Raw genomic sequence first — 22902 nt, 5'->3', positions numbered from 1 at the left:
GCATATAGTCGTTTGATTGTCTTTTCCTGTCAGTTAAATGTTGTTTATTAATTGTTCTCTTAAACCTTTAGATACAGCACCTGGCCAGCAGTGATGTTTGGGAGTATTAGAATAAAGATAGGTTTATTCAGATGGGGTAGAAGTCGATAAGAGTGAAAGATAATTGTATCAAGTGACCTTCTCTAGAGGTGCGCATGGTTGTACGAACGTGGACCTTTTGTGAGCTGCTGCTGGTTGTGTGAGTGGTGTGATCTGCAGGGTATATTTTGGTGTAGGATGTGTGCATCTGTTTGCTGAGTGGCCATGCTCTGTGAGTGTGGTCTGGCTATGGTGGGTTCCTTGTAAAATACATGGTAAAGGAATGGTGGGGTTTAGAAGTTAGATCTCTTGTAGGTTAGGCACTGTCTCTGTAGTATTGTCATAGTGTTGTTACTTCCAGATTTAGATAGACATGCTGTTGGTAGTGTGTGTGGTGTGTTCTGTGGGACAGATCCATGCATCTGTTTGTAGAGTGGGCATGTTCTGCGAGTGTGCTCTGGCCGTACGGTTGGTGTGTTCCATACTTTAGATATGGTTGGGGGACTGGTGGGGTTTATAAGTTCAGTCTCTTGTAGGGGAGGCACACTCTCTGTAGTATTGTCATAGTGTTGTGTGTGTGTTGTGTTCTGTTGGACAGAGCCATGCATCTGTTTGTAGAGTGGGCATGTTCTGTGAGTGTGGTCAAGCCGCACAGTTGGCTGTACGGTCCATATTTTAGCTATGGTTGAATGACTGGTGGGGTTTATGAGTTCAGTCTCTTGTAGGGGAGGGACACTCTCTGTAGTATTGTCATAGTGTTGTGTGCGTGTGGTGTGTTCTGTGGGACAGATCCATGCATCTGTTTGTACAGTGGGCATGTTCTGTGAGTGTGTTCAGGCCATACTGTTGGCCGTACGGTCTATATTTCATTATGGTTGAAGGACTGGTGGGGTCTATGAGTTCAGTCTTTTGTAGGGGAGGCACACTGTCTGTAGTATTGTCATAGTGTTGTGTGTGTGTGGCGTGTTCTGTGGGACAGATCCATGCATCTGTTTGTAGAGTGGGCATGTTCTGTGAGTGTGGTCAGGCCCTACGGTTGGGCGTACGGTCCATATTGTAGTTATGGTTGGTGGACTGGTGGGGTTTATGAGTTCAGTCTCTTGTAGGGGAGGCACACTCTCTGTTATTGTCGTAGTGTTGTGTGTGTGTGGTGTGTTCTGTGGGATAGATCCATGCATCTGTTTGTAGAGTGGGCATGTTCTGTGAATGTAGTCAGGCCGTACGGTTGGCCATGTGGTCCGTATTTTAGTTATGGTTGGAGGACTGGTGGGGTTTATGAGTTCAGTCTCTTGTAGGTGAGGCACACTCTCTGTAGTATTGCCATAGTGTTGTGTGTGTGTGGTGTGTTCTGTGGGACAGATCCATGCATCTGTTTGGAGAGTGGGCATGTTCTGTGAGTGTGGTCAGGCCATCCGGTTGGCTGTGCGGTTCGGCCGTACGGTTGGCTGTACAGTCCATATTTAGTTATGGTTGGAGGACTGGTGGGGTTACTGAGTTCAGTCTCTTGTAGGGGAAGACACACTCTATGTAGTATTGTCATAGTGTTGTGAGTGTGTGGTGTGTTCTGTGGGACAGATCTATGCATCTTTTTGTAGAGTGGGCATGTTCTGTGAGTGTGGTCAGGCCGTACGGTTGATCGTACGGTCCATAATTTAGCTATGGTTGAAGGACTGGTGGGGTTTATGAGTTCAGTCTCTTGTAGGGGAGGCACACTCTCTGTAGTATTGTCATTGGGTTGTGTGTGTGGTGTGTTCTGTGGGACAGATCCATGCATCTGTTTGTAGAGTGGGCAATGTTCTGTGAATGTGGTCAGGCCGAACGGTTGGCCGTGTGGTCCGTATTTTAGTTATGGTTTGAGGACTGGTGGGGTTACTGAGTTCAGTCTCTTGCAGGGGGAGACACACTCTGGGGGTCATTCCAACCCTGGCGGTCGGTGTTAAAGCGGCGGCAAAACCGCCAACAGGCTGGCGGTAAAAAAAATGCAATTCCGACCCTGGCGGAAACCACCAACAGAGACCGCCACTTTAACACACCGCCCGCCACGGCGGGACAAACAAACAGTGCGGCGGTCACCGCCAACAGACAGGCGGGAGACAATGTACCGCCCACCCTATCACAACCCACCAATCCACCACCTTTTCCGGGGCGGTAGCCCCGCCGATAAAAACACGGCGGAAACAGACATTTCAAACGGAAAACGCTCACCTCCATACACCCCACGAGGAATCTGGACAGCATGGATCCCGAACTCCACATCCTCCCAGCTATTGTCTTCCTGCTCCTCTACCAGGAGCACGAACGCCGACGCAGAAGACAACGGTGAGTACTGCACCTACGACACAGGGGTGGGGGGAGGGAAAACATTTCGGGGACACACATATGCGACACACCCACCCTCACCCTCACCCACTACAACACACACATCAATGCATAGCAACACATCACATTTACCCCCCCCCCCAAACCCCCCGGAAGAATGCAAAGACAAAAGTAAATGATAATAAACTTAGAAATATATTGTATGACTGAGTATAAAATATATCACACTTCTATAACTTTATATACATAAATTGTCCAGTCCGATATGTGTATCAGCCATTGTTCGTGGGCCACTGGGCCAAAATCACATGGGCAAAGCCCACACAGGATACCTGACTCCAACGGAGAGAACACTGCAGGGGCATCAGATAGCAAAACTACAGGCACCTCAGGGGGAAGGGAAGGGGGGGCACCTCAGCCAGATGAGTCCACGACGCCAGATCCACGACGGGGCTCCATGGCCACTGTGCCATCCTGGGGAGTGCAAAGCCACAGTCTCTCAAGTCTCTACAGTGGGTGGCTTGCCCACTGTGCCATCCTGGGGAGTGCAAAGCCACAGTCTCTCAAGTCTCTACAGTGGGTGGCTTGCCCACTGTGCCATCCTGGGGAGTGCAAAGCCACAGTCTCTCAAGTCAATATCAGTCTCCACTGGTACTGGAGGGGGACTAGTGCCCAGAGTGCTTTGTGCAGCCCTGCCCGACACAGATGCGGGCCTGCCCCTTCCGCCAATGGGCCAGCGGTGCCTGAGATGAAGGGCCCAGTTCAGCGGTTCTTGAGACGGCGGTGCCCAGCGCAGTGGTGCTTGAGACGGCGGTGCCCAGCGGAGCAGTGCTTGAGATGAAGGGCCCAGTTCAGCGGTTCTTGAGATTAAGGGCCCAGCGGAGCAGTGCTTGAGATGAAGGGCCCAGCGGAGCGGTGCTTGAGAGGAAGGGCCCAGCGGAGCGGTGCTTGAGACGGCGGTGCCCAGCGGAGTGGTGCTTGAGACGCCGGTGCCCAGCGGAGCGGTGCTTGAGATGAAGGGCCCAGTTCAGCGGTTCTTGAGACGGCGGTGCCCAGCGGAGCGTGCTTGAGATGAAGGGCCCAGTTCAGCGGTTCTTGAGACGGCGGTGCCCAGCGGAGCGGTGCTTGAGATGAAGGGCCCAGTTCAGCGGTTCTTGAGACGGCGGTGCCCAGCGGAGCGGTGCTTGAGATGAAGGGCCCAGTTCAGCGGTTCTTGAGATGAAGGGCCCAGCGGAGCGGTGCTTGAGATGAAGGGCCCAGCGGAGCGGTGCTTGAGACGGCGGTGCCCAGCGGAGCAGTGCTTGAGATGAAGGGCCCAGTTCAGCGGTTCTTGAGACAGCGGTGCCCAGCGGAGCGGTGCTTGAGATGAAGGGCCCAGCGGAGCGGTGCTTGAGACGGCGGTGCCCAGCGGAGCAGTGCTTGAGATGAAGGGCCCAGTTCAGCAGTTCTTGAGACGGCGGTGCCCAGCGGAGCGGTGCTTGAGACGGCGGTGCCCAGCGGAGCGGTGCTTGAGATGAAGGGCCCAGTTCAGCAGTTCTTGAGACGGCGGTGCCCAGCGGAGCAGTGCTTGAGATGATGGGCCCAGTTCAGCGGTTCTTAAGACGGCGGTGCCCAGCGGAGCAGTGCTTGAGATGAAGGGCCCAGTTCAGCAGTTCTTGAGATGAAGGGCCCAGCGGAGCGGTGCTTGAGATGAAGGGCCCAGCGGAGCAGTGCTTGAGATGAAGGGCCCAGTTCAGCGGTTCTTGAGATGAAGGGCCCAGCGGAGCGGTGCTTGAGATGGTGGTGCCCAGCGGAGCAGTGCTTGAGATGAAGGGCCCAGTTCAGCGGTTCGTGAGATGAAGGGCCCAGCGGAGCGGTGCTTGAGATGAAGGGCCCAGCGGAGCGGTGCTTGAGACGGCGGTGCCCAGCGGAGCAGTGCTTGAGATGAAGGGCCCAGTTCAGCGGTTCTTGAGATGAAGGGCCCAGCGGAGCGGGGCTTGAGATGAAGGGCCCAGCGGAGCGGTGCTTGAGACGGCGGTGCCCAGCGGAGCGGTGCTTGAGACGGCGGTGCCCAGCGGAGCAGTGCTTGAGATGAAGGGCCCAGCGGAGCGGTGCTTGAGACGGCGGTGCCCAGCGGAGTGGTGCTTGAGACGGCGGTGCCCAGCGGAGCGGTGCTTGAGATGAAGGGCCAAGTTCAGCGGTTCTTGAGACGGCGGTGCCCAGCAGAGCGGTGCTTGAGATGAAGGGCCCAGTTCAGCGGTTCTTGAGACGGCGGTGCCCAGCGGAGCAGTGCTTGAGATGAAGGGCCCAGCGGAGCGGTGCTTGAGATGAAGGGCCCAGCGGAGCGGTGCTTGAGACGGTGGTGCCCAGCGGAGCGGTGCTTGAGACGGCGGTGCCCAGCGGAGCGGTGCTTGAGATGAAGGGCCCAGTTCAGCGGTTCTTGAGACGGCGGTGCCCAGCGGAGCGGTGCTTGAGATGAAGGGCCCAGTTCAGCGGTTCTTGAGACGGCGGTGCCCAGCGGAGCAGTGCTTGAGATGAAGGGCCCAGTTCAGCGGTTCTTGAGATGAAGGGCCCAGTGGAGCAGTGCTTGAGATGAAGGGCCCAGCGGAGCGGTGCTTGAGATGAAGGGCCCAGCGGAGCGGTGCTTGAGATGAAGGGCCCAGCGGAGCGGTGCTTGAGATGAAGGGCCCAGCGGAGCGGTGCTTGAGATGAAGGGCCCAGCGGAGCAGTGCTTAAGACGGCGGTGCCCAGCGGAGCAGTGCTTGAGATGAAGGGCCCAGTTCAGCGGTTCTTGAGATGAAGGGCCCAGCGGAGCGGTGCTTGAGATGAAGGGCCCAGCGGAGCGGAGCAGTGCTTGAGATGAAGGGCCCAGCGGAGCAGTGCTTGAGATGAAGGGCCCAGCGGAGCGGTGCTTGAGATGAAGGGCCCAGCGGAGCGGTGCTTGAGACGGCGGTGCCCAGCGCAGCGGTGCTTCGAATGAGTGCCCAGTTCAGCGGATCAGCCCATGGCGTGGAGGTCATTCGCCACCTGACCTGTGGCTGGCTGCGCCTTCCTGCCCACCTGGGATCGGCCTGGTGGGGCCCTCCTGGGCTGCAGTCCTGGGCCTGTTGGTCTCCTCCTGCCCACCTGGGATGGGGCATGCGGGGCCCTCCTGCTCAGCTGGGCTGCTGGCGGTCTTGTCGGGCGTGCTGCCCTTCCCAGCCTTCCCTGGTCGCCTGTGGCCCTTCCCCACCTTTGGCGGTGTGCCAGGTGGCACCACACTCCCTGCCGGAGCCATGGTAGGAATTTTTGTCCTAGGTGTTTTAGGCCTCTCGCGCCGGGCACTGACAATTTTGGCATGTTTTTGCGGCGGTGGGCTGCCCGTGCCTTGGCTCCCTACTGAGCTGCCTGCCCTTGAGGGTGGGGGACTCCACAGTCCATGGCAGACTGTCTTCAGAGGGCCCGCTGTTGTGGTGGCTGAGGTACTGACTGGAGTCTTTTTAGATGGACGGGGTGGGGGAGTTGTTGGGAAGAGGTCAAGTTTGGAAAGGAAAATAAGTTTAGGAAGAGAGGGACGGGTAGGTGTAGTAGGTATGGGAGTGGAGGAGGAGGTTGTGGTTGTAGGAGTTTGAAGTCTGGTGTCTTTTTGTGCAGGTGCTTGTGCTGGAGGCTGTCGTGAGGTGGATGGCTGTTGGGTGGGTGGCTGCCTGCGTTTGTGTATCTTGGAAGAGGGGGAGACAGACACACTGGGAGAGGACACAGGGGACGTGTGAATGGTAGTGGGGGTGGTGACTGCACGTGTGCGGGGTGTTCTGGTGGGTGTGCTGGCGATGGACGTAGTGGCTGAAGATGTTGTGCATGCAGGTGTGAGTGGAGACGTGACAGGGAGGGAGGAGGGAGACGAGGAGGAGGGGGACACAGTGGAGGCAGTGGGTGTTGGTATGTCTGCATGTGGATGTTGCTTGTGTGAATGCTTGTGTGATGTGTGGTGCTTAAGTCTGGATGAGCTTCCCTTGGGTGTTGAGGTGTGTGCAGGCTGGTCTGATGGTGTGTCTGGGATAGGCAGAGGTACAGGGGATTGGATCTGGGTGGAGGAAGTTGGAGGGGGGAGGCTAGAGACAGGGACAATTGCTGCCATCAGAGCTGAGGCCAGAGTGTTGAACGATCGCTGATGGGCAGCCTGACCCGAATGAATGCCCTCCAGGTATGCATTATCTGGTGCACCTCCCTTTCTACACCCTGGATGGCATTCAAAAGGGTAGACTGCCCAACAATGAGCGTCCGCAGGAGGTCAATGACCTCCTCACTGAGGGCAGCAGGGGTGACTGGGGCAGGGCCTGAGGTGCCTGGGGCGAAGGAGATGCCCACCTTCCTGGGTGAGCGGGCACGGGGCAAACGCTGAGGGGCTGCTGGGAGGGCGGTGCTGGTGCGCTGGGTGGCGTCTGTACCTGTTGTAGCGGGGGGCACGGATGTTGCCGCCACCACAAGGGAGCTCCCTTCAGAGGACGAGTCTCTGTCACTGACATCCGCACGAGTCCCCGCTGTGGAGCTCCCCTCACCCTCCGTCTCACTGGTGAAATCCGAGTCAGTTGCATGGCCCGCCATGGCCATGTGAGATGCAGCTCCCTCGTGCTCCGATGCCACTTCTCCTCCGCCTGATGATGCTAATGCACAAATGAACAGGAAGACAACAAAAAAGGGGGGTGGGGAAAAAGAAAGAAATGTTGAGTGCATGCATTGGCGACACCGTTGGCGGACAGGACAGACACAGAAGCCCCCTGCACTACGCCGCGCACTTGGGGTCGACTACGCAATCCGTGGGACATGGCCTACAAGCCTATGGGCGACCTCTGCTCACATACATGACACAGGGCAATGAATAGCTGTACTTGGCACCCTACAGAGGTGGGGGGCGGGGGCACAGGGCCATGCCTTACGGAGGGGCCTAGCCTACAGATATCGCACTGGCCTAGGGATACCCACAGCCCTCCTCCCCCACCCAGACACCTCCACTGCGCGCAAAGTCACCAGGATTTGAGTGTACTCAACCCCTTGTGTCTGCTGTGATGTCCTCACTCGCCCATCCAACTCGGGGTAGGCCACCGCCAGGATCCGGGACATCAGGGTGGTCAAAGTACGACTGGCACCCCTCCCACGTTGGGAGGCCATCCCCAGCTGAGCCTCCGCCGTCTTCCTGCTCCAGCGTCGGATGTCCTCCCATCTCTTCCTGCAGTGGGTGCCCCGTCTCTGGTGGACCCCCAGGGTCCGGACGTCCTTGGCGATGGCACGCCAAATACCGATTTTCTGGTGGGCGCTGACCTATGTGACATGTACAGGGAGAGAAGAATAATCATCACCTTCTGCATGCTCGATGTGAGTGGCCCCCCCATCCCCACCCTTGCCTTGTGGCACATGCTCTCATCTGTTGTTTGCTGCATGCCTCAATCGCTCCCCTCCCAACCATCTTTCATCCACCCGACTCAACACAGGCATTGCCCACAAAGCATGGTCCCAGTGTACTTACCTGTTGGTCTGGAGGACCGTAGAGTAGCGCATACTTGGGGAGGACCCCATCCACGAGTTTCTCCAACTCCTGAGCAGTGAAGGCAGGGGCCCTTTCCCCAGTCGCATGAGCCATTGTCTCTTCCAGACCGTGGTCACAGCAGCACTTGCAGTGTGGGTCCTCTCCTGTGGAAGATCAGGTATCGAGTGATTAAGTTGATAGAAAATGGCGGTCACGCCCGCGGCGGTGCGTACCGCGGCGTTGCGTACCGCGACCGCCGGCGCACATCGTCATTGGCTCCTGAGACCCATAGGGTTCAATGTTAACCAATGCAGCTTTGCGCCGCGGTCTTCGACCGCCTACCGCCACGGTGTCCCACGCCAGCGCATTGACCTCACATCCCATTGTCGCACTTCACAGGTCAGGCAGCCGCCATTTCAAGGGCCCACATGCCTTATTTTCTACTGCGTCACACATACCTAGGCCTTGCATCGACACTCATACAAGACATTCAATGCATTGGAAATCGTGTTATGTGCAAGCTGTGGTTACGTACCTGGGGGTTGATTGACTCTGTGCTCGCTGTTGTCCTTCATAGGCACTGTCCACTGGGACATGCGAGGAGATGGAGGAATCTTCCTGTGTACCGACCGCTGGTGGACCTGTCGACAATGGAGGAAAGACATGTCATACTGACATACAGGCTTGACCGAGCCACTATACAGGAACTGTGTACCCAGTTGGAGCCAGACCTGATGTCACCAATCCGCCAACCCACAGGTATCCCCCCTCTAGTGCAGGTGCTGTCAGTACTCCATTTCCTTGCAAGTGGGTCATTTCAAACAACAGTGGCCATATCATCAGGGATGTCCCAGCCCATGTTTTCCAAGGTGTTGTCCAGAGTGTTGTCTGCCCTGCTGAAACACATGCGGAGCTACATCGTCTTCCCTGTGGTGGGGGATTTGGCTACAGTGAAGGCTGATTTCTGATGGATACAACTACCTGTGGATTCCTCACCTAATGAATACTCCCATGGCGCCAGCATTCGACGGAAATCTTCTTCCTAGTCTCTGCACGTCGACGAGGACGTCACTCTAGCCCACGCGACGCCGTCTGACGTCATACAGGCAATAAGAGGTCCTCGACGACGTGCCGACGTCAGTTCCCTTTTTTCCGTGCATTCGAAACGGTTATCTTCGAGGGAGCAACTGTTACTTTCGTGGTTACAGTGTATTTTTTGCTGCGTAGTCCTTCGCTGCAGTAATAATGTCGCAGAGAAAGTCGGGTTTTAAGCCTTGTCGTGAGTGTGGGGGCAAGATGTCAGTTACGGATCCTCACTCCGACTGCCTTTGGTGTTTAAGCTCCGACCACGACGTCTCGACTTGCGATTCATGCCAGCGCATGAATCCAAAGGCCCTCAAGGAACGTGAGGCGAAGTTGTTTATGGCGAAGTCGAAGAAAGAAAAACATCATAAGAAGTCTTCTTCGCCAAGGCATTGGCGTCATCGAGACTCCCGGCTCCGTAGAGAATCACGGCGCCATTCAAGCAAGATTCGTTCCAGGTCTTCGGATCGGCGCCGGAGGACTTGGGAGGTCAGTCCCACGGTCACGCCGCATCCATCGACGCCGTTGCCCTCTCCGGCGTCACCGACTTCACCTGGACAGGCGTCGGTGATTGAAGTGGTGCAGCCTCTGGTGTTGTCTCCGGCGTCGCAGACGTCGAGGCCGGCGTCGGGGTCGCCTTCGATACAGGCACCCCAGTATCCGGCTTTTCCCACCCCTGGAGCCGATAGTACCGCATTCCTAAATGCGATATATACCATCTTCCAACAGATGGCTCCAGGGGGTGCTCCGGCTGGCCCTTTGGCCTTTTCATTGGGTGATCCTGCGCCTCTACGGCCGGCACCCTTTATGCCCTTTCTCCCTTTTGGGAACGTGGGCTCGGCGCCGGTGTCGGCGCCGGTGGCCACTCCGGTGACTTCGGAGGGATTGGTCCCGGAGATTTCCATTCAGTCGTCGGGATTTCGTCCTGTGACTCCGGTGGGTCCATCCGCTCCGAGTGCTCTTTCATCGGCGCCGAAGTTACCTGTGGCGCCGGACGCGGCGTCGGTGGCTTCTGAAGATCGGCGCCGATCTTCGGCTTCGGCGGAGGCATTGTCGACTCCGCGTATTGAGCAGAGGCTTCATTCGAGGAGACGTGCTCTCCGTTTATTAGAGGAGCAGGAGTACCAACGAGTCCTGGAAGAAGGAGAACTAGAGGACTCGGGTGATGGACTGCATGGTCTAGATACAGCCAGTGGGCTGGACACTTCCCCTGAGTGGGATCTTTCGTCTCCAGGGGAATACACGGAGGAGGCTGCTTCCTTTCACGCAGTGGTACAGAAGGCAGCTAGTTTTCTGGATCTGCCTTTGCCGGTGGCAGAGACAAAACAGAACCTTCTGACAGAGGTGCTTCATCCGGCCTCAGCTGCGGCAGAGCCTCTATTGCCGTTTAATGACGCTTTGCTGGATCCGGTGCTAGAGGTGTGGAAGAGACCAGTATCTTCCCCAGCGGTTCATAGAGCCGTAGCCAGGAGGTATTGAGCTGCACCAACTGACCCTGGCTTTCTTTCTAGGCACCCTACACCGGAGAGCTTGGTGGTGCAGGCCTCCTGTTCATCCAAATCAGCGCCTGGTTCTTTCACGACGGTGCCTGGGGACAGGGACTCGAAGAAACTGGATGCGCAGTCCAAGAAAATCTTTTCGTCCTGCAGTCTGGCGTTGAAGGCCACCAACGCAACTTGTATCCTGGGGAGATATATTCATGCTCTTATGGATGACATTTCCTCATCATTTACGGAGCTTCCCCAGGGTCTTTTGGATGTTGTTTCAGATGCCCAGGCTGCCGCGACCCAGATTATTCAGTCTGGGCTGGACACGACCGACTCGGTGGCCAGAGCAATGGGCACGACTGTGGTGGCAAGGAGACAGGCCTGGCTCCGTAATTCGGGGTTTTCTGCGGATGTGCAGTCAACCCTATTGGATCTCCCTTTTGATGGGGACAAGCTGTTTGGCGCCAAGGCAGATTCGGCCTTGGAACGTTTTAAGGAGAGCAGGGCCACAGCCAAATCGTTAGGACTCCAAGCTCCTTCTTCCTCTGCCTCTTCCAGGATTTTCAGGAGGTTTCGGGGATTTGGGCGTGGCTCTTCCTCCTCTTCCTTTCGGGGGAGATTCCAGCATCCTGCCTCTTCCCATCCCTATAGATCTTTTAGAGGGAGAGGGAGGGCCCACACCAGAGGAGCCTCTCAGCAGCACTCTGCCTCTTCCTCGTCCTCTGGAGGGGTGCAGCAGGGAAAGCAGACTTAGGCTTCCACCATTTCCCACTCACTCCTCTCCTGTAGGGGGAAGATTACAGCATTTTCTCCGCAAGTGGAAGACTATTACAACGGACACTTGGGTTCTCAGTATTGTGGGAAAAGGCTACACCCTTCCCTTTCGGGAGTTCCCGCCCCTCATCTCGCCCCGCCCATCTTATTGTTCAGAAGAACACCTCCTGTTGCTAGAATAGGAGGTACAAGTCCTCCTTTCAAAGGGCACGGTAGAGTTGGTCCCAGAGCAGGAAAGGGGTTGAGGTTGTTACTCAAGGTATTTCCTGATTCCCAAGAAGGATGGTCGGTTGAGACCAATCCTGGACCTGAGGATCTTGAATTGGTTCCTCAAACAGGAAAAGTTCAAGATGCTGACCCTAGCTCAGGTGCTTTTGGCGTTGAACAAGGAAGATTGGATGGTGTCTGTCGACTTGCAGGATGCTTACTTTCATATCCCGATACTCAAGTCACACAGGAAGTATCTCCAGTTTATGGTGGGATCGCAGCACTATCAGTTTGCGGTCCTTCCGTTTGGTCTTACTTCAGCACCTCGAGTCTTCACGAAGGTGATGTCGGTGGTTGCGGCAGAGCTCAGAAGGAAGGGGATAGCAGTATTCCCTTACTTGGACGACTGGTTGATCAAAGCCAAGTCGCCGGAGCTTGTGTCGCATCATCTGCAGTCAACGACTCAGTTGTTGTTCGACCTGGGTTTTTCGGTGAACGAGCCCAAATCTCACCTGGAGCCCTCTCAGCGCCTCCTGTTCATAGGGGCAGTACTGGATACAACATTGAGTCGAGCCTTTCCTCCGCCTCAGCGGATTCAAGATATTCAGGAATTGGTTCCAATGTTTCGAAATGGAGCGGTAGTTCCAGTCCTCAAGGTCCTTCGTCTGCTCGGTCTGTTTGCCTCCTGCATTCTGTTGGTCACGCATGCTCGCTGGCACATGAGGGCTCTTCAGTGGTGCCTCCAAAGGCAGTGGTCTGAACACAAAGGAGATCTAGAAGGTGCTGTCAAGATCTCCAGAGATGCTGCTGTGGATTTGAAGTGGTGGATTGCGAGAAACAATCTTTCACAAGGAAAGCCGTTCGCGCAGTCGCCACCAGTGGCCACGGTCATAACGGATGCTTCCACTCTAGGGTGGGGAGCTCATCTGGGGGATCTGGAGATCAAAGGCCTTTGGTCTCCAGAGGAGCAGATGTTTCATATCAATCTGTTGGAGTTACGGGCTGTACGTCTGGCTCTCAAGGCCTTCCTCCCTTCCCTTCGTGGTCAATCGGTACAGGTCCTGACAGACAATACTACCACGATGTGGTACATAAACAAACAGGGAGGAGTAGGGTCATACCTTCTCTGCAGAGAAGCTCTTCGACTATGGTCCTGGGCAAAGGACCATCAGATTTGCTTGGTAGCAAATCATCTGGCCGGGGTCTTGAATGTACGTGCGGACGGTCTCAGTCGCCAATTCTCGGCAGACCACGAGTGGCGTCTCCATCCAGATCAAGCCCGTTTGATCTTCCAAAGATGGGGGTTTCCTCGGGTAGATCTGTTTGCCACTCTGGAGAACGCGCATTGTCCGTTATTCTGCAGCCTCCAGTATCCGATGCAAGGAGCGTTGGGGGACGCGTTTCAAATAACCTGGTGCGGCCAGTTGCTTTACGCGTTTCCTCCCATACCCTTGATTCCTCGAGTATTGAGGAAGATTCGCCAAGACCGGGCGCTGGTCATCTTAATAGCTCTGGATTGGCCAAGGAGGGTGTGGTACTCCGACCTTCTCCAACTCTCAATGTGCCCTCCGCTCCGTCTCCCTTTCAGGGCAGACCTCCTCTCGCAGTCGCAGGGGCAGGTTTTACACCCCAACCTCCAGAGTCTGCACCTACATGCCTGGAGATTGAACGGGGCAACCTGAGTTCCTTCTCACTCCCGCCTGATGTAGTGGATGTTATATTAGCGGCCAGGCGACACTCCACTAAATCTATCTACGCTAATAGGTGGTCTAAATTTGTTGCGTGGTGTGGAGAGAGGCAGATTGATCCCTTACATGCTCATCTATCGGACGTTTTGTCTTTTGCTCTGTCTCTAGCGCAGAAAGGTTGTGCAGTGGCTACCATTAAGGGTTATTTGTCGGCCTTGTCAGCCTTCATTTGTCTTCCAGACCAACCATCGTTATTTAAATCCCCTATTGTTATCAGATTCTTGAAAGGTCTTCTAAATAAATATCCTCCAAAACCATTTGTTATGCCGCAATGGGATTTGTCCTTGGTCCTGACTTTCCTTATGGGGTCCCCTTTCGAGCCTATGCATTCTTGCCCCTTAAGGTATTTGGTTATAAAAACAGTTTTTCTGGTAGCTATAACATCTGCAAGGAGAGTGAGTGAGTTGCAGGCCTTATCGGTAAAGCCCCCTTATACAACTTTTTATGGGGATAAGGTGGTGTTGAGGACCAATGCTGCTTTCCTCCCGAAGGTTGTTTCACCCTTCCATTTGGCTCAGACAATTACTTTGTCCACGTTCTATCCTCCGCCTCATCCTTCTAAAGAGGAAGAAAGACTGCACCGTCTGGACCCAAAGAGGGCGTTGCGCTTCTTTATTGATAGAACAAAGGATTTCAGGCTGGAGGATCAGCTGTTCATCGGGTACGTGGGCAAGAGGAGAGGAAAGGCAGTCCACAAGAGAACACTCTCCAGGTGGGTGGTTCTTTGCATTAAAATCTGTTACTCTTTGGCAAAGAAGGACCCTCCTGAGGGCATTAGAGCTCATTCCACCAGAGCTAAGTCGGCCACTTCGGCCTTGGCCAGAGGTGTTCCTGTGGTTGACATCTGCAAGGCCGCAACTTGGTCGTCCCTTCACACTTTTGCGAAACATTACTGTTTGGACTCTGAGGTCAGAAGGGACGGCCATTTTGCACGGTCAGTGCTGCAGGATTTCTTGGTTTGACCATTTAGGCACCCGCCACCGGGCGTGGTACTGCTTTGGGACTCTATTCATTAGGTGAGGAATCCACAGGTAGTTGTATCCATCAGAAGAACGAGTTACTTACCTTCGGTAACGACTTTTCTGGTGGATACATTAGCTACCTGTGGATTCCTCACAGTCCCACCCGCCTCCCCGTTGCCTTTCTGGTCTTACCAAGTAATCCTTGAGTGCGCTCCTCTTGGTCTTCAAGGTTGCAATAGATGTTGTATATATGGATACTTGTGTATATTTATCTGTATATATATATATATATATATGTATACAGTATATCTTTGTGTACATACATGATTTGCATATATTTGTTCGTTATATTAAATTTACAGCTATTCATTGCAATATTGTGTATTTTACAAGGTTATGGGATGTTGCCTTGCTCTTTCATTGCATTGGGTGGTTGTTCTCATGCACGTAAAAAAATTTGGTACTGACGTCGGCACGTCGTCGAGGACCTCTTATTGCCTGTATGACATCAGACGGTGTCGCGTGGGCTAGAGTGACGTCCTCGTCGACGTGCAGAGACAGGGAAGAAGATTTCCGTCGAATGCTGGCGCCATGGGAGTATTCATTAGGTGAGGAATCCACAGGTAGCTAATGTATCCACCAGAAAAGTCGTTACCGAAGGTAAGTAACTCGTTCTTCTATGCCCTTTGACATATCCCCAACATCATTGGTGCCATTGATGGGACACATGTTGCTTTGGTCCCCCCCAGCAGGAGTGAACAGGTGTACAGGAACAGGAAGAGTTATCATTCCATGAATATCCAGATGGTGTGTTTGGCTGACCAGTACATCTCCCATGTTAATGCCAAGTTCCCTGGGTCAGTGCATGACGCGTACATCATGCGGAATAGAAGCATCCCTTACGTGATGGGTCAACTCCAGAGGCACCGTGTGTGGCTATTAGGAGACTCTGGTTACCCCAACCTGTCATGGCTAATGACCCCAGTGAGGAATCCCAGGACAAGGGCAGAGGAACGTTACAATGAGGCCCATGGGAGAACTAGGAGGGTGATCGAGCGGACATTCGGACTCCTGAAGGCCAGGTTCCGCTGCCTACATATGACAGGTGGATCCCTAATGTACTCACCAAAGAAGGTGTGCCAGATCATCGTGGCCTGCTGTATGCTTCACAACCTGGCTTTGCGACGCCAGGTGCCTTTTCTGCAGGAGGATGGTCCAGATGGTGGTGTTGTAGCAGCTGTGGAGCCTGTGGAGAGTGAAGAGGAGGAAGGCGAAGAGGACGACATAGAGAACAGGAACACAGTAATACAGCAGTATTTTCAATGACACACAGGTAAGAATCCACACCGGCATATTACATATACTTAACCCCTACTACCTCTCTACTGTCTGTCCTTTCCCCCCAGTGTATGGTAACTGAGTTGTGACTTTCCCTTCCAATTTCAGAGATGTGGGCCCCACTGCGTGACATCTGCTTTATTTCCCCATGGACTACAGCTGTGTGACATTGGTATGTTGGCATCACAATGTGAATATGCCATTTGGCACGGTAATGTTTAATACATTTGTACATAATCACAGCCAGACTCCAGATTGTTTTATGCAATAAGTGTGTTTATTACAGTGCTCTAAATTGGTGGGTGGTTGCAAATGGTTGAGGTGTGATGGTGGAGGATTGTCCATGGCAGAGTCTAGACTATCAGTATCACAGGTGCATTGTCCAGATGCCTGTGGAAAGTGGAGCAGGGGCAGTGTAAGAATGGACAGGGTGTCAATGTGGGACAGTTGGATGACAATCAGGGAGGTATCCTTTCCTGGCGGGGGTCTTGGCATCTTACTCTGTCTTCTTCCTGGATCTCAGGGCCCGCTTGCGGGGTGGTTCACCTTCTGCAGGGGGTGGGGTTCTGGTGGCCTGTTGGTCTTGTGTCGGGGCCTCCTGTCCACTAGCGCCGGCGGAGGTGGTAGGCAGTTCTTGGTCCATGCTAGTGTCAGGAGCCCTTTGTGGTGCAACAGTGTCCCGCAATGTGGTGACTAGCTCATTCAGAGCCACTACGATGGTGCCCATGGCGGTACTGATGTTTCTTAGTTCTTCCCTGAACCCCATATACTATTGCTCCTGCAGAAGCTGGATCTCCTGAAACCTGGCCAGGACCGTCGCCATCATCTCCTGGGAGTGGTGGTATGCTATGATGGAGGAGAGGGCCTCGTGGAGGGTGGGTTCCCTGGGCCTGTCCCCCCCCCCTGTCGCACAGCAGCCCTCCCAGTTCCCCTGTGCCTCTGTCCCCTGGACCGTGTGCCCACTACCACTGCCCCCAGGTCCCTGTTGTTGTCGGGGTGGTGGGTTAACCTGGGTGCCCTGTAGTGGTGGACACACCGCTGATTGACGTGTCCTGGGGACAGAGGTATGGGCCCGCTGGGTGGGTGCTGTGCTGGTGTTCCCAGAGGGGGAAAGGTCTGCTGTGGCCTGTGGCTGTCTGAGGGGAACCGACTGTCCAGAGGTCCCCGATGGGCCGGGCTGGTCATCTAGATCCAGGGAGACAGAGGGGCTGTCATTACTGTGGGCCTCTTCTGGGAGTGGAGTGGACATTTGTGGACACTCCTGTGCGGAGACATGGCGTTCGGGTCCTGCAGGGGTATAATAGTATGATTATTGCTTCTGTGTGTGCCATAGAGTGCAATGGATGGGTGCCCGTGTACCCCTGTGCTTGCATTCCTGTGTGGGGGCTTTTGTGAGGGTGGTTTGGGTGAGGGATGGGTATGTGCAGTGGGCATGCTTAGGTGATGGGTGTCCATGCTTAGTGGTCGCATGCAGGGCTTGGTGTTGGGATGGGTGGGTTGAGAAGGTAAGACATTTGCAAGGAGTAGGTGTGATGGGGGTGGGGGCGAGGGTGGGGGTATGAGTTGGCATGCTGGTGGGGTTGGGGGGATGTAGTAATTAAGATATGACTTACCAGAGTCCATTCCTCCGCCTACTCCTGCGAGGCCCTCAGGATGCAGGATCGCCAAGACCTGCTCCTCCCATGTTGTAAATTCTGGGGGAGGAGGTGGGGGTCCGCCGCCAGTCCGCTGCACTGCGATGTTGTGCCTGGATACCATGGAACGCACCTTCCCCGTAGGTCGTTCCACCTCTTCCTGATGTCGTCCCGATTTCTTGGGTGCTGTCCCACAGCGTTGACCCTGTCCACTATTCTGCTCCATAGCTCCATCTTCCTGGCAGTGGTGGTGTGCTGCACCTGTGTCCCGAAGAGCTGTGGCTCTACCCGTACAATTTCCTCCACCATGACCCTGAGTTCAGCGTCAGAAAACCTGGGGTGTCTTTGCGGTGCCATGGGGTGGTTTGGGTGATGTGTGGGGTGGATTGTGTGGTGCTAAGTGTGGTGATGTGTATTGGTGTGTATTTTGACGTGCGTGGTAGTATAGCTGGGTGACAGTGAATTGCGCGTCTGTGTGCTCGGGTCTCTTATCTCTGTGCATATTCACGAATCTCTAGGAGTAGGGGTTTGTGGGTGATGTGGGTGTGTGTTTTATATTGTATTGGGTGTGTGGGAGTGGTGTGTGTATGTGTATCAGGTGTGTGTATTTCGAATTGTCCAATGTGGCTGTGTTTTGTATATGTGTGTGTATTTTGAGCGCAGATTCGTGTGTCGTGATAGTGTGGGCATATTTCTGTTGGCGTGACGGTGGAGGTTTGGTCATCGCCAGTTTCTCGCTGCCCTTTGGTGTGGCGGACTTTTGTGGATGTCTGTATTTTGGCGGTTTGCCTGTTGTGGGTCAGAATGACCGTGGCGGTTTACCGCGGCCGCGGCGGTGTTATGGCGGTCTTCTGCACGGCGGTAAGCGCCTATTACCGCCAAGGTTGGAATGACCACCTCTATGTAGTATTGTCATAGTGTTGTGAGTGTGTGATGTGTTCTGTGGGACAGATCCATGCATCTGTTTGAAGAGTGGGCATGTTCTGTGAGTGTGGTCAGGCCGTACGGTCCATATTTTAGTTATGGTTGAAGGACTGGTGGGTTTATGAGTTCAGTCTCTTATAGGGGAGGCACACTCTCTGTAGTATTGCCATAGTATTGTGTGTGTGTGGTGTGTTCTGTGGGACAGATCCATGCATCTGTCTGTAGAGTAGGCATGTTCTGTGAGTGTGCTCTGATTGTACGTTTGTTGTGTTCCATGTTTTAGTTATGGTTGAAGGACTGGTGGGGTTTATGAGTTCAGTCTCTTGTAGGGGTTGCACACTCTTTGTAGTAGATATAGTCACAGCATTACAAGTTCCAACTTAGGATCTAGTTGTAGGATATAAACGTGTTGGAGGTGGGTCCACTGACATGAACTTGTGTGGCATTACTGGAAGTCATGTGTCTTTAATGGATGCATTGAATGCACAGAAACACAACCAGAAGTCCCTGGTCTGCACATGACTCATTATTGTCAAGTACAATGAGAAATTGGCACATTGAATATAACAAAATCTATCATTTTTGTTACAAATAAATAGTGAAAAGTCGTATCTATATTGCACACAGAGACCATCATTATAGGACATCATTTTTAGCAACAATTAAACTACACATGAAACACAAAGGCCCTCATTATAACCCTGGCGGTAAAGACTGCCTACCGGCCCAGTGAGGGCTGCCAAAAGACCGTTGCCGTGGCTACCAGCTGTCCACCATATTATGACCACAGCTGGATTTCTGCCGCAAGAATGGCGGAAATCTGGCTGTGGCCATGCCGGCAGATGGCGGTAAGGTGGCACTGCTACCACCAACAGCGCCACGCCAGTAGACCGCCGCCAGTTGTATTATGAGATGGTGATGTTTTTCTGGCGAGCGCTGCTAGCGGTAGCAGCGCCTCTTCCCGTTTCCTGCCAGAGGACCCCCTAGATCCAGGTAAGTCGGGTCTCCAAAGGAGAGGGGGGTGAGGGGGTATTGTGTGTGAATGTATGTGTGCGCATGAATGCGGGTGTGTGTTGAGTGTTGAATGCATGTGTGCATGTACGGACATGTGAGTGCGTGTATGTTGTGAAATGCGAATGCTTGTCTGCGTGTATGTTTTGAAGTGTGTGCGGATGTGTGTGTGATTGGATGTAGGCATGCATGTATGTATGTATGGGTGAGTGTGTGTATGCGTGAGTGTGTGTGTGTAGGAGGGGTGTGGATGTAGGTGGGGCAGGGGAGTAACTGGAGAGGTGGGGGGGAGACCCCTATCAGTGACCGGGAAGGAACTCCCTGTCACAGATGTGGCCTACTGCCATGGTTTTCATGGCGTTACGAACGCCAGAAAAACCATGGTGGTAGGCGACGTCATAATCCCACAGGCTGAACAATGGTCAGCAGCCGGCCTGGAGATGGATATCTCCAGCCCGGCGGCTGTTACCGCGGTGGCGGTTGGAGTGGCCCATTGGCAGGTTGGCTTCAGCCAACTTGCCAATGTCATAATGTGGTGTTAAGTACCGCCAGCCTGTTGACGGCCCTTACCGCCACATTATCGCCAACCGCCGGGGTCGTAATGACCCCCAAAGTCATAAACCCATTAAACACTGGGTTTTAAAAAACATCCAATAGATGAACTTTATGGATCATTATTTGTCTCAGTAGTTGTTTGATCATACACTACATCTTGAAAACGCAGATTGCAAGCAGACTGGCGATGGAGCCAGATAAGGGACTCCCTTGTCTCTCATCGGCCATTCACTGTGTTGAACAGACAATAGGTCACTGAAAAAGTGGGGACAAGATGCTGACCAAAATAGAAAGCTGCACACAATCAACAGCCAAAGCCTCGTCCTTGGCTCTCTCATCTCAGGAGTTACAGCTGCCCCCGTGCCTTGTGCTCTGATCTCCAATTTTTGGACTCCCAACCATAGCCCGGGAGTTGTATCCTACTCCTGCCTCTTCACTGTCATGAGAAGGTCCCTGGGGCTTGCCCACTCCTGCTTCCTACTCTCATGTTCTTGCCTGTACACCTTCTGCTCATTTTGGATCTACATTATTCCCTCCGAGTACCACCCTTGTAGTCCCAAGTGCACAGCAAGGAGCTTCCATGGAGCACCCCTGTGGCCCAGCGAACCATGGTGATAGCAGTTGTTTCTGAAGTGCAAATAGAAAGATTGGAAACTCAGAACTGGGAACTTGACTTATGAATCTTTGTTAATTAAAAGTTTATCGTATAGTTTAAAAAATGTTTCCAATATTACACCTGTCTCAGCAGAGATCACATGTAAAAATCCAATACAATAAATTAGCTTATACAACATTGTCTTATTTCCAATCTAATTATTATAGAATTGTCAAATCTAGTGCATTGTTTAGTATACCTGCAGTATTTTATAGTTGTAACTTTAGAAGAAGCTGAGAAAAAGGACTGTTTAACTTCATCAGTGCACTCTTCCATACTTTGTAGAACTATCCCCACAGTGTTTGTTGTCAAGGAGGTAAACAGACAACAGTTAAATTCAATATGCTGCAAAATACCTTAAGACATAAAGACATATTGGCTCAAATACAGAGGGCATCATTACGACCCTGGCGGTCTTGGGACCGCCAGGGTCGTGGTGGCAGGCAGACTGCTGCCAATGTGGCAGTCCAGCAGCCACATTACGACTGTGGTGATCGCGCCACGGTCGGACCACCAGCACCGTCAGATCACGACTTTTCATCAGTCTGACGGTGCTGCTGGTCCTAATCCAGCCAGGGCAACTCTGCGCTGATCACGAGTCCCTTCTCTGCCGGCGGTTAGATGGCGGTAGCCCCGTCATGTAAAGGCTGGCTGAGATGGGGTGCAGGATGCAGTGCAGGGCCCCCCCTGGCCAGCCTATCATGATTTTCATTGTCTTCTTTGTAGACAGTGAAAATCGCGATGGGTGCTGGTGCACCCTACGTACCACAGCATTGCTGCCGGCTCAATTATGAGTTGACGTCAATGTTGTAGGCCATTTCCCGCTGGGCCAGCGGGCGGAAACTGTTTCCGCCCGCTGATCCAGCGGGAAACTCGTAATGGGACCAACAGGAAAGGGACCACACTGGCGGTAACCTGACTGCGGGAGTTTGGCGGACGGCCTTTCCCGTAACTTGACAAGTAATTTGAGACCCTTCTTTCTATTGATAAACATCACTGGGTCAGAAGTGGCATTTGGGGGTGAGAGGCTGAGGATGCCGAGGAGATCTAATAAGAACTCCTGAAAGTGTGCTCCTCATGGGGATACTTTTTATTTTTTTTTGCATACTTTTAAGTAATTAACTGAAACATGATCGAGTTCATGTCAGATTTCTCTGAATGTGTGTGTGCTTATTGATGGCTTCATTGCTGATCAAACAACTGTTTCTTGCTCAGGTGATGACCGACCCCTATGACAGCTTCATGCGAAACCACCTGCAATATTATGGCTATTTCAAAGGTAGGCCTGGCATGTGTTGTACACAGCACGTCTGAATCTGTGATCCCAGACTCTGTTTTTTAATTATTAATGTGAAGATTGTTCCTTCTATGATTGATTTATTCACAGCACATCTGAATCTGTGATCCCATTGTGATCCCACTTTTAATTATTAATGTGAAGATTGTTCTGTCTATAATTGATTCATTCACTGTACATCTGAATCTATGATCACAGACTCTGACTATTAATTATTAATGTCCAGGTTGTTCCTTCTATAATTGATTCACGTTTGGCTCGTCACTTCTTCATCTTCTTCATCTCACCTCTGACTCACACTCCATGTCTTGTCCTGGACCGTGGATTCTGCTTTTCTTCACTCTTGCCCTCGTTACTCTGCCCTCTGATTTTTCTTCACGCTATTCAACACACGCGCCCTAATGGCATCTTTCATCTCCGGGTGTCAATGTAAAGATCGCCTATCAGAAACAATCCAGAACCAAGAGCCTTGTCTGGAAGTGTTGATAAACATTCACAGGATGCAGTAGATACTCCTATGATGAATGAGCCTTTTTAGCTTTATTTCATGGAAGCAGAAAAAATAAATATAGAAAAGTCAGAATTAGAAGACGTACATTTTAACATATTACATTTGATTAGTGTTGGTAATTGAGCAATATTGAACACTACAATGTGTGTATCAGGCCTCATGATGTGAATGGTGGTTCATGTGGGTTCTCCGACAGGAATACTCACACCTAAGCAGTGTGCTCAAATCCTCTCCCGTCCCCTAATGGGAGGGAGATACTGTATGGATAAGATAGAACTGTGTTTCTGCTGTAAAAACACATTCTTGGTTAATCTTGTGATGCTTGTTTGGGAAGCGGTACATCAGTATACCCCATTCCTTTACAATATACTAAGCCCTGTCGCTGAGTGGCTAGGTCGTGTTGTGTTCTTGCCTATATCCAAGTAGTGAGGTCCGGTGGCAAGACCTTTTCCTAATCCAGACAGCTGCATCTGGTGGCGAGTATCCAAGGCACAAGGTCGGGTGATGAACCATCTCCTGGATTCAGACAGCTGCACCTGGTTGTGAGTTTACACTGTATCCAAGGGACAAGGTCTCGCTCCTGATCCAGGCATCTCTACACAGCTGGTTCCAGTGGCAACCATTCACTATATCCAAAGTGAAGACCTGGTGGAGAGACCTCTCATGTACCCAGACAGCGAGGCCTGGTGATGAGTGCTTGCTCGTATGCGAGGAGCGAGGTCTGGTGGTGAGCCATCTCCCAGATACAAGGAACAAGGTCTGGTGACAAGTGCTCTCCCACATCTAAGCAGCTGGATCCGGTGGTAAGCGATCACCTGTATCCATAGAAGAATACCT

The 22902-nt window shown here is 52.9% G+C and overlaps 1 protein-coding gene across 2 annotated transcripts in view; it reads left to right on the top strand.

The window, feature by feature from the left end:
• The window catches only part of AGBL2 (AGBL carboxypeptidase 2), a 466988-nt gene that overhangs the window by 63037 nt on the left and 381049 nt on the right, over positions 1 to 22902 (top strand). For both annotated transcript variants that reach the window (XM_069221603.1, XM_069221604.1), the window contains exon 3: positions 21473 to 21536. In XM_069221603.1, the coding sequence (XP_069077704.1) occupies positions 21473 to 21536 (64 nt within the window). The remainder of the gene's footprint in view (positions 1 to 21472; positions 21537 to 22902) is intronic.

Source organism: Pleurodeles waltl, chromosome 3_1 (genome assembly GCF_031143425.1).
Source record: "Pleurodeles waltl isolate 20211129_DDA chromosome 3_1, aPleWal1.hap1.20221129, whole genome shotgun sequence".
NCBI classification, from domain to species: Eukaryota; Metazoa; Chordata; class Amphibia; order Caudata; family Salamandridae; genus Pleurodeles; species Pleurodeles waltl.
This window is presented reverse-complemented; position numbering and strand designations above follow the sequence as displayed.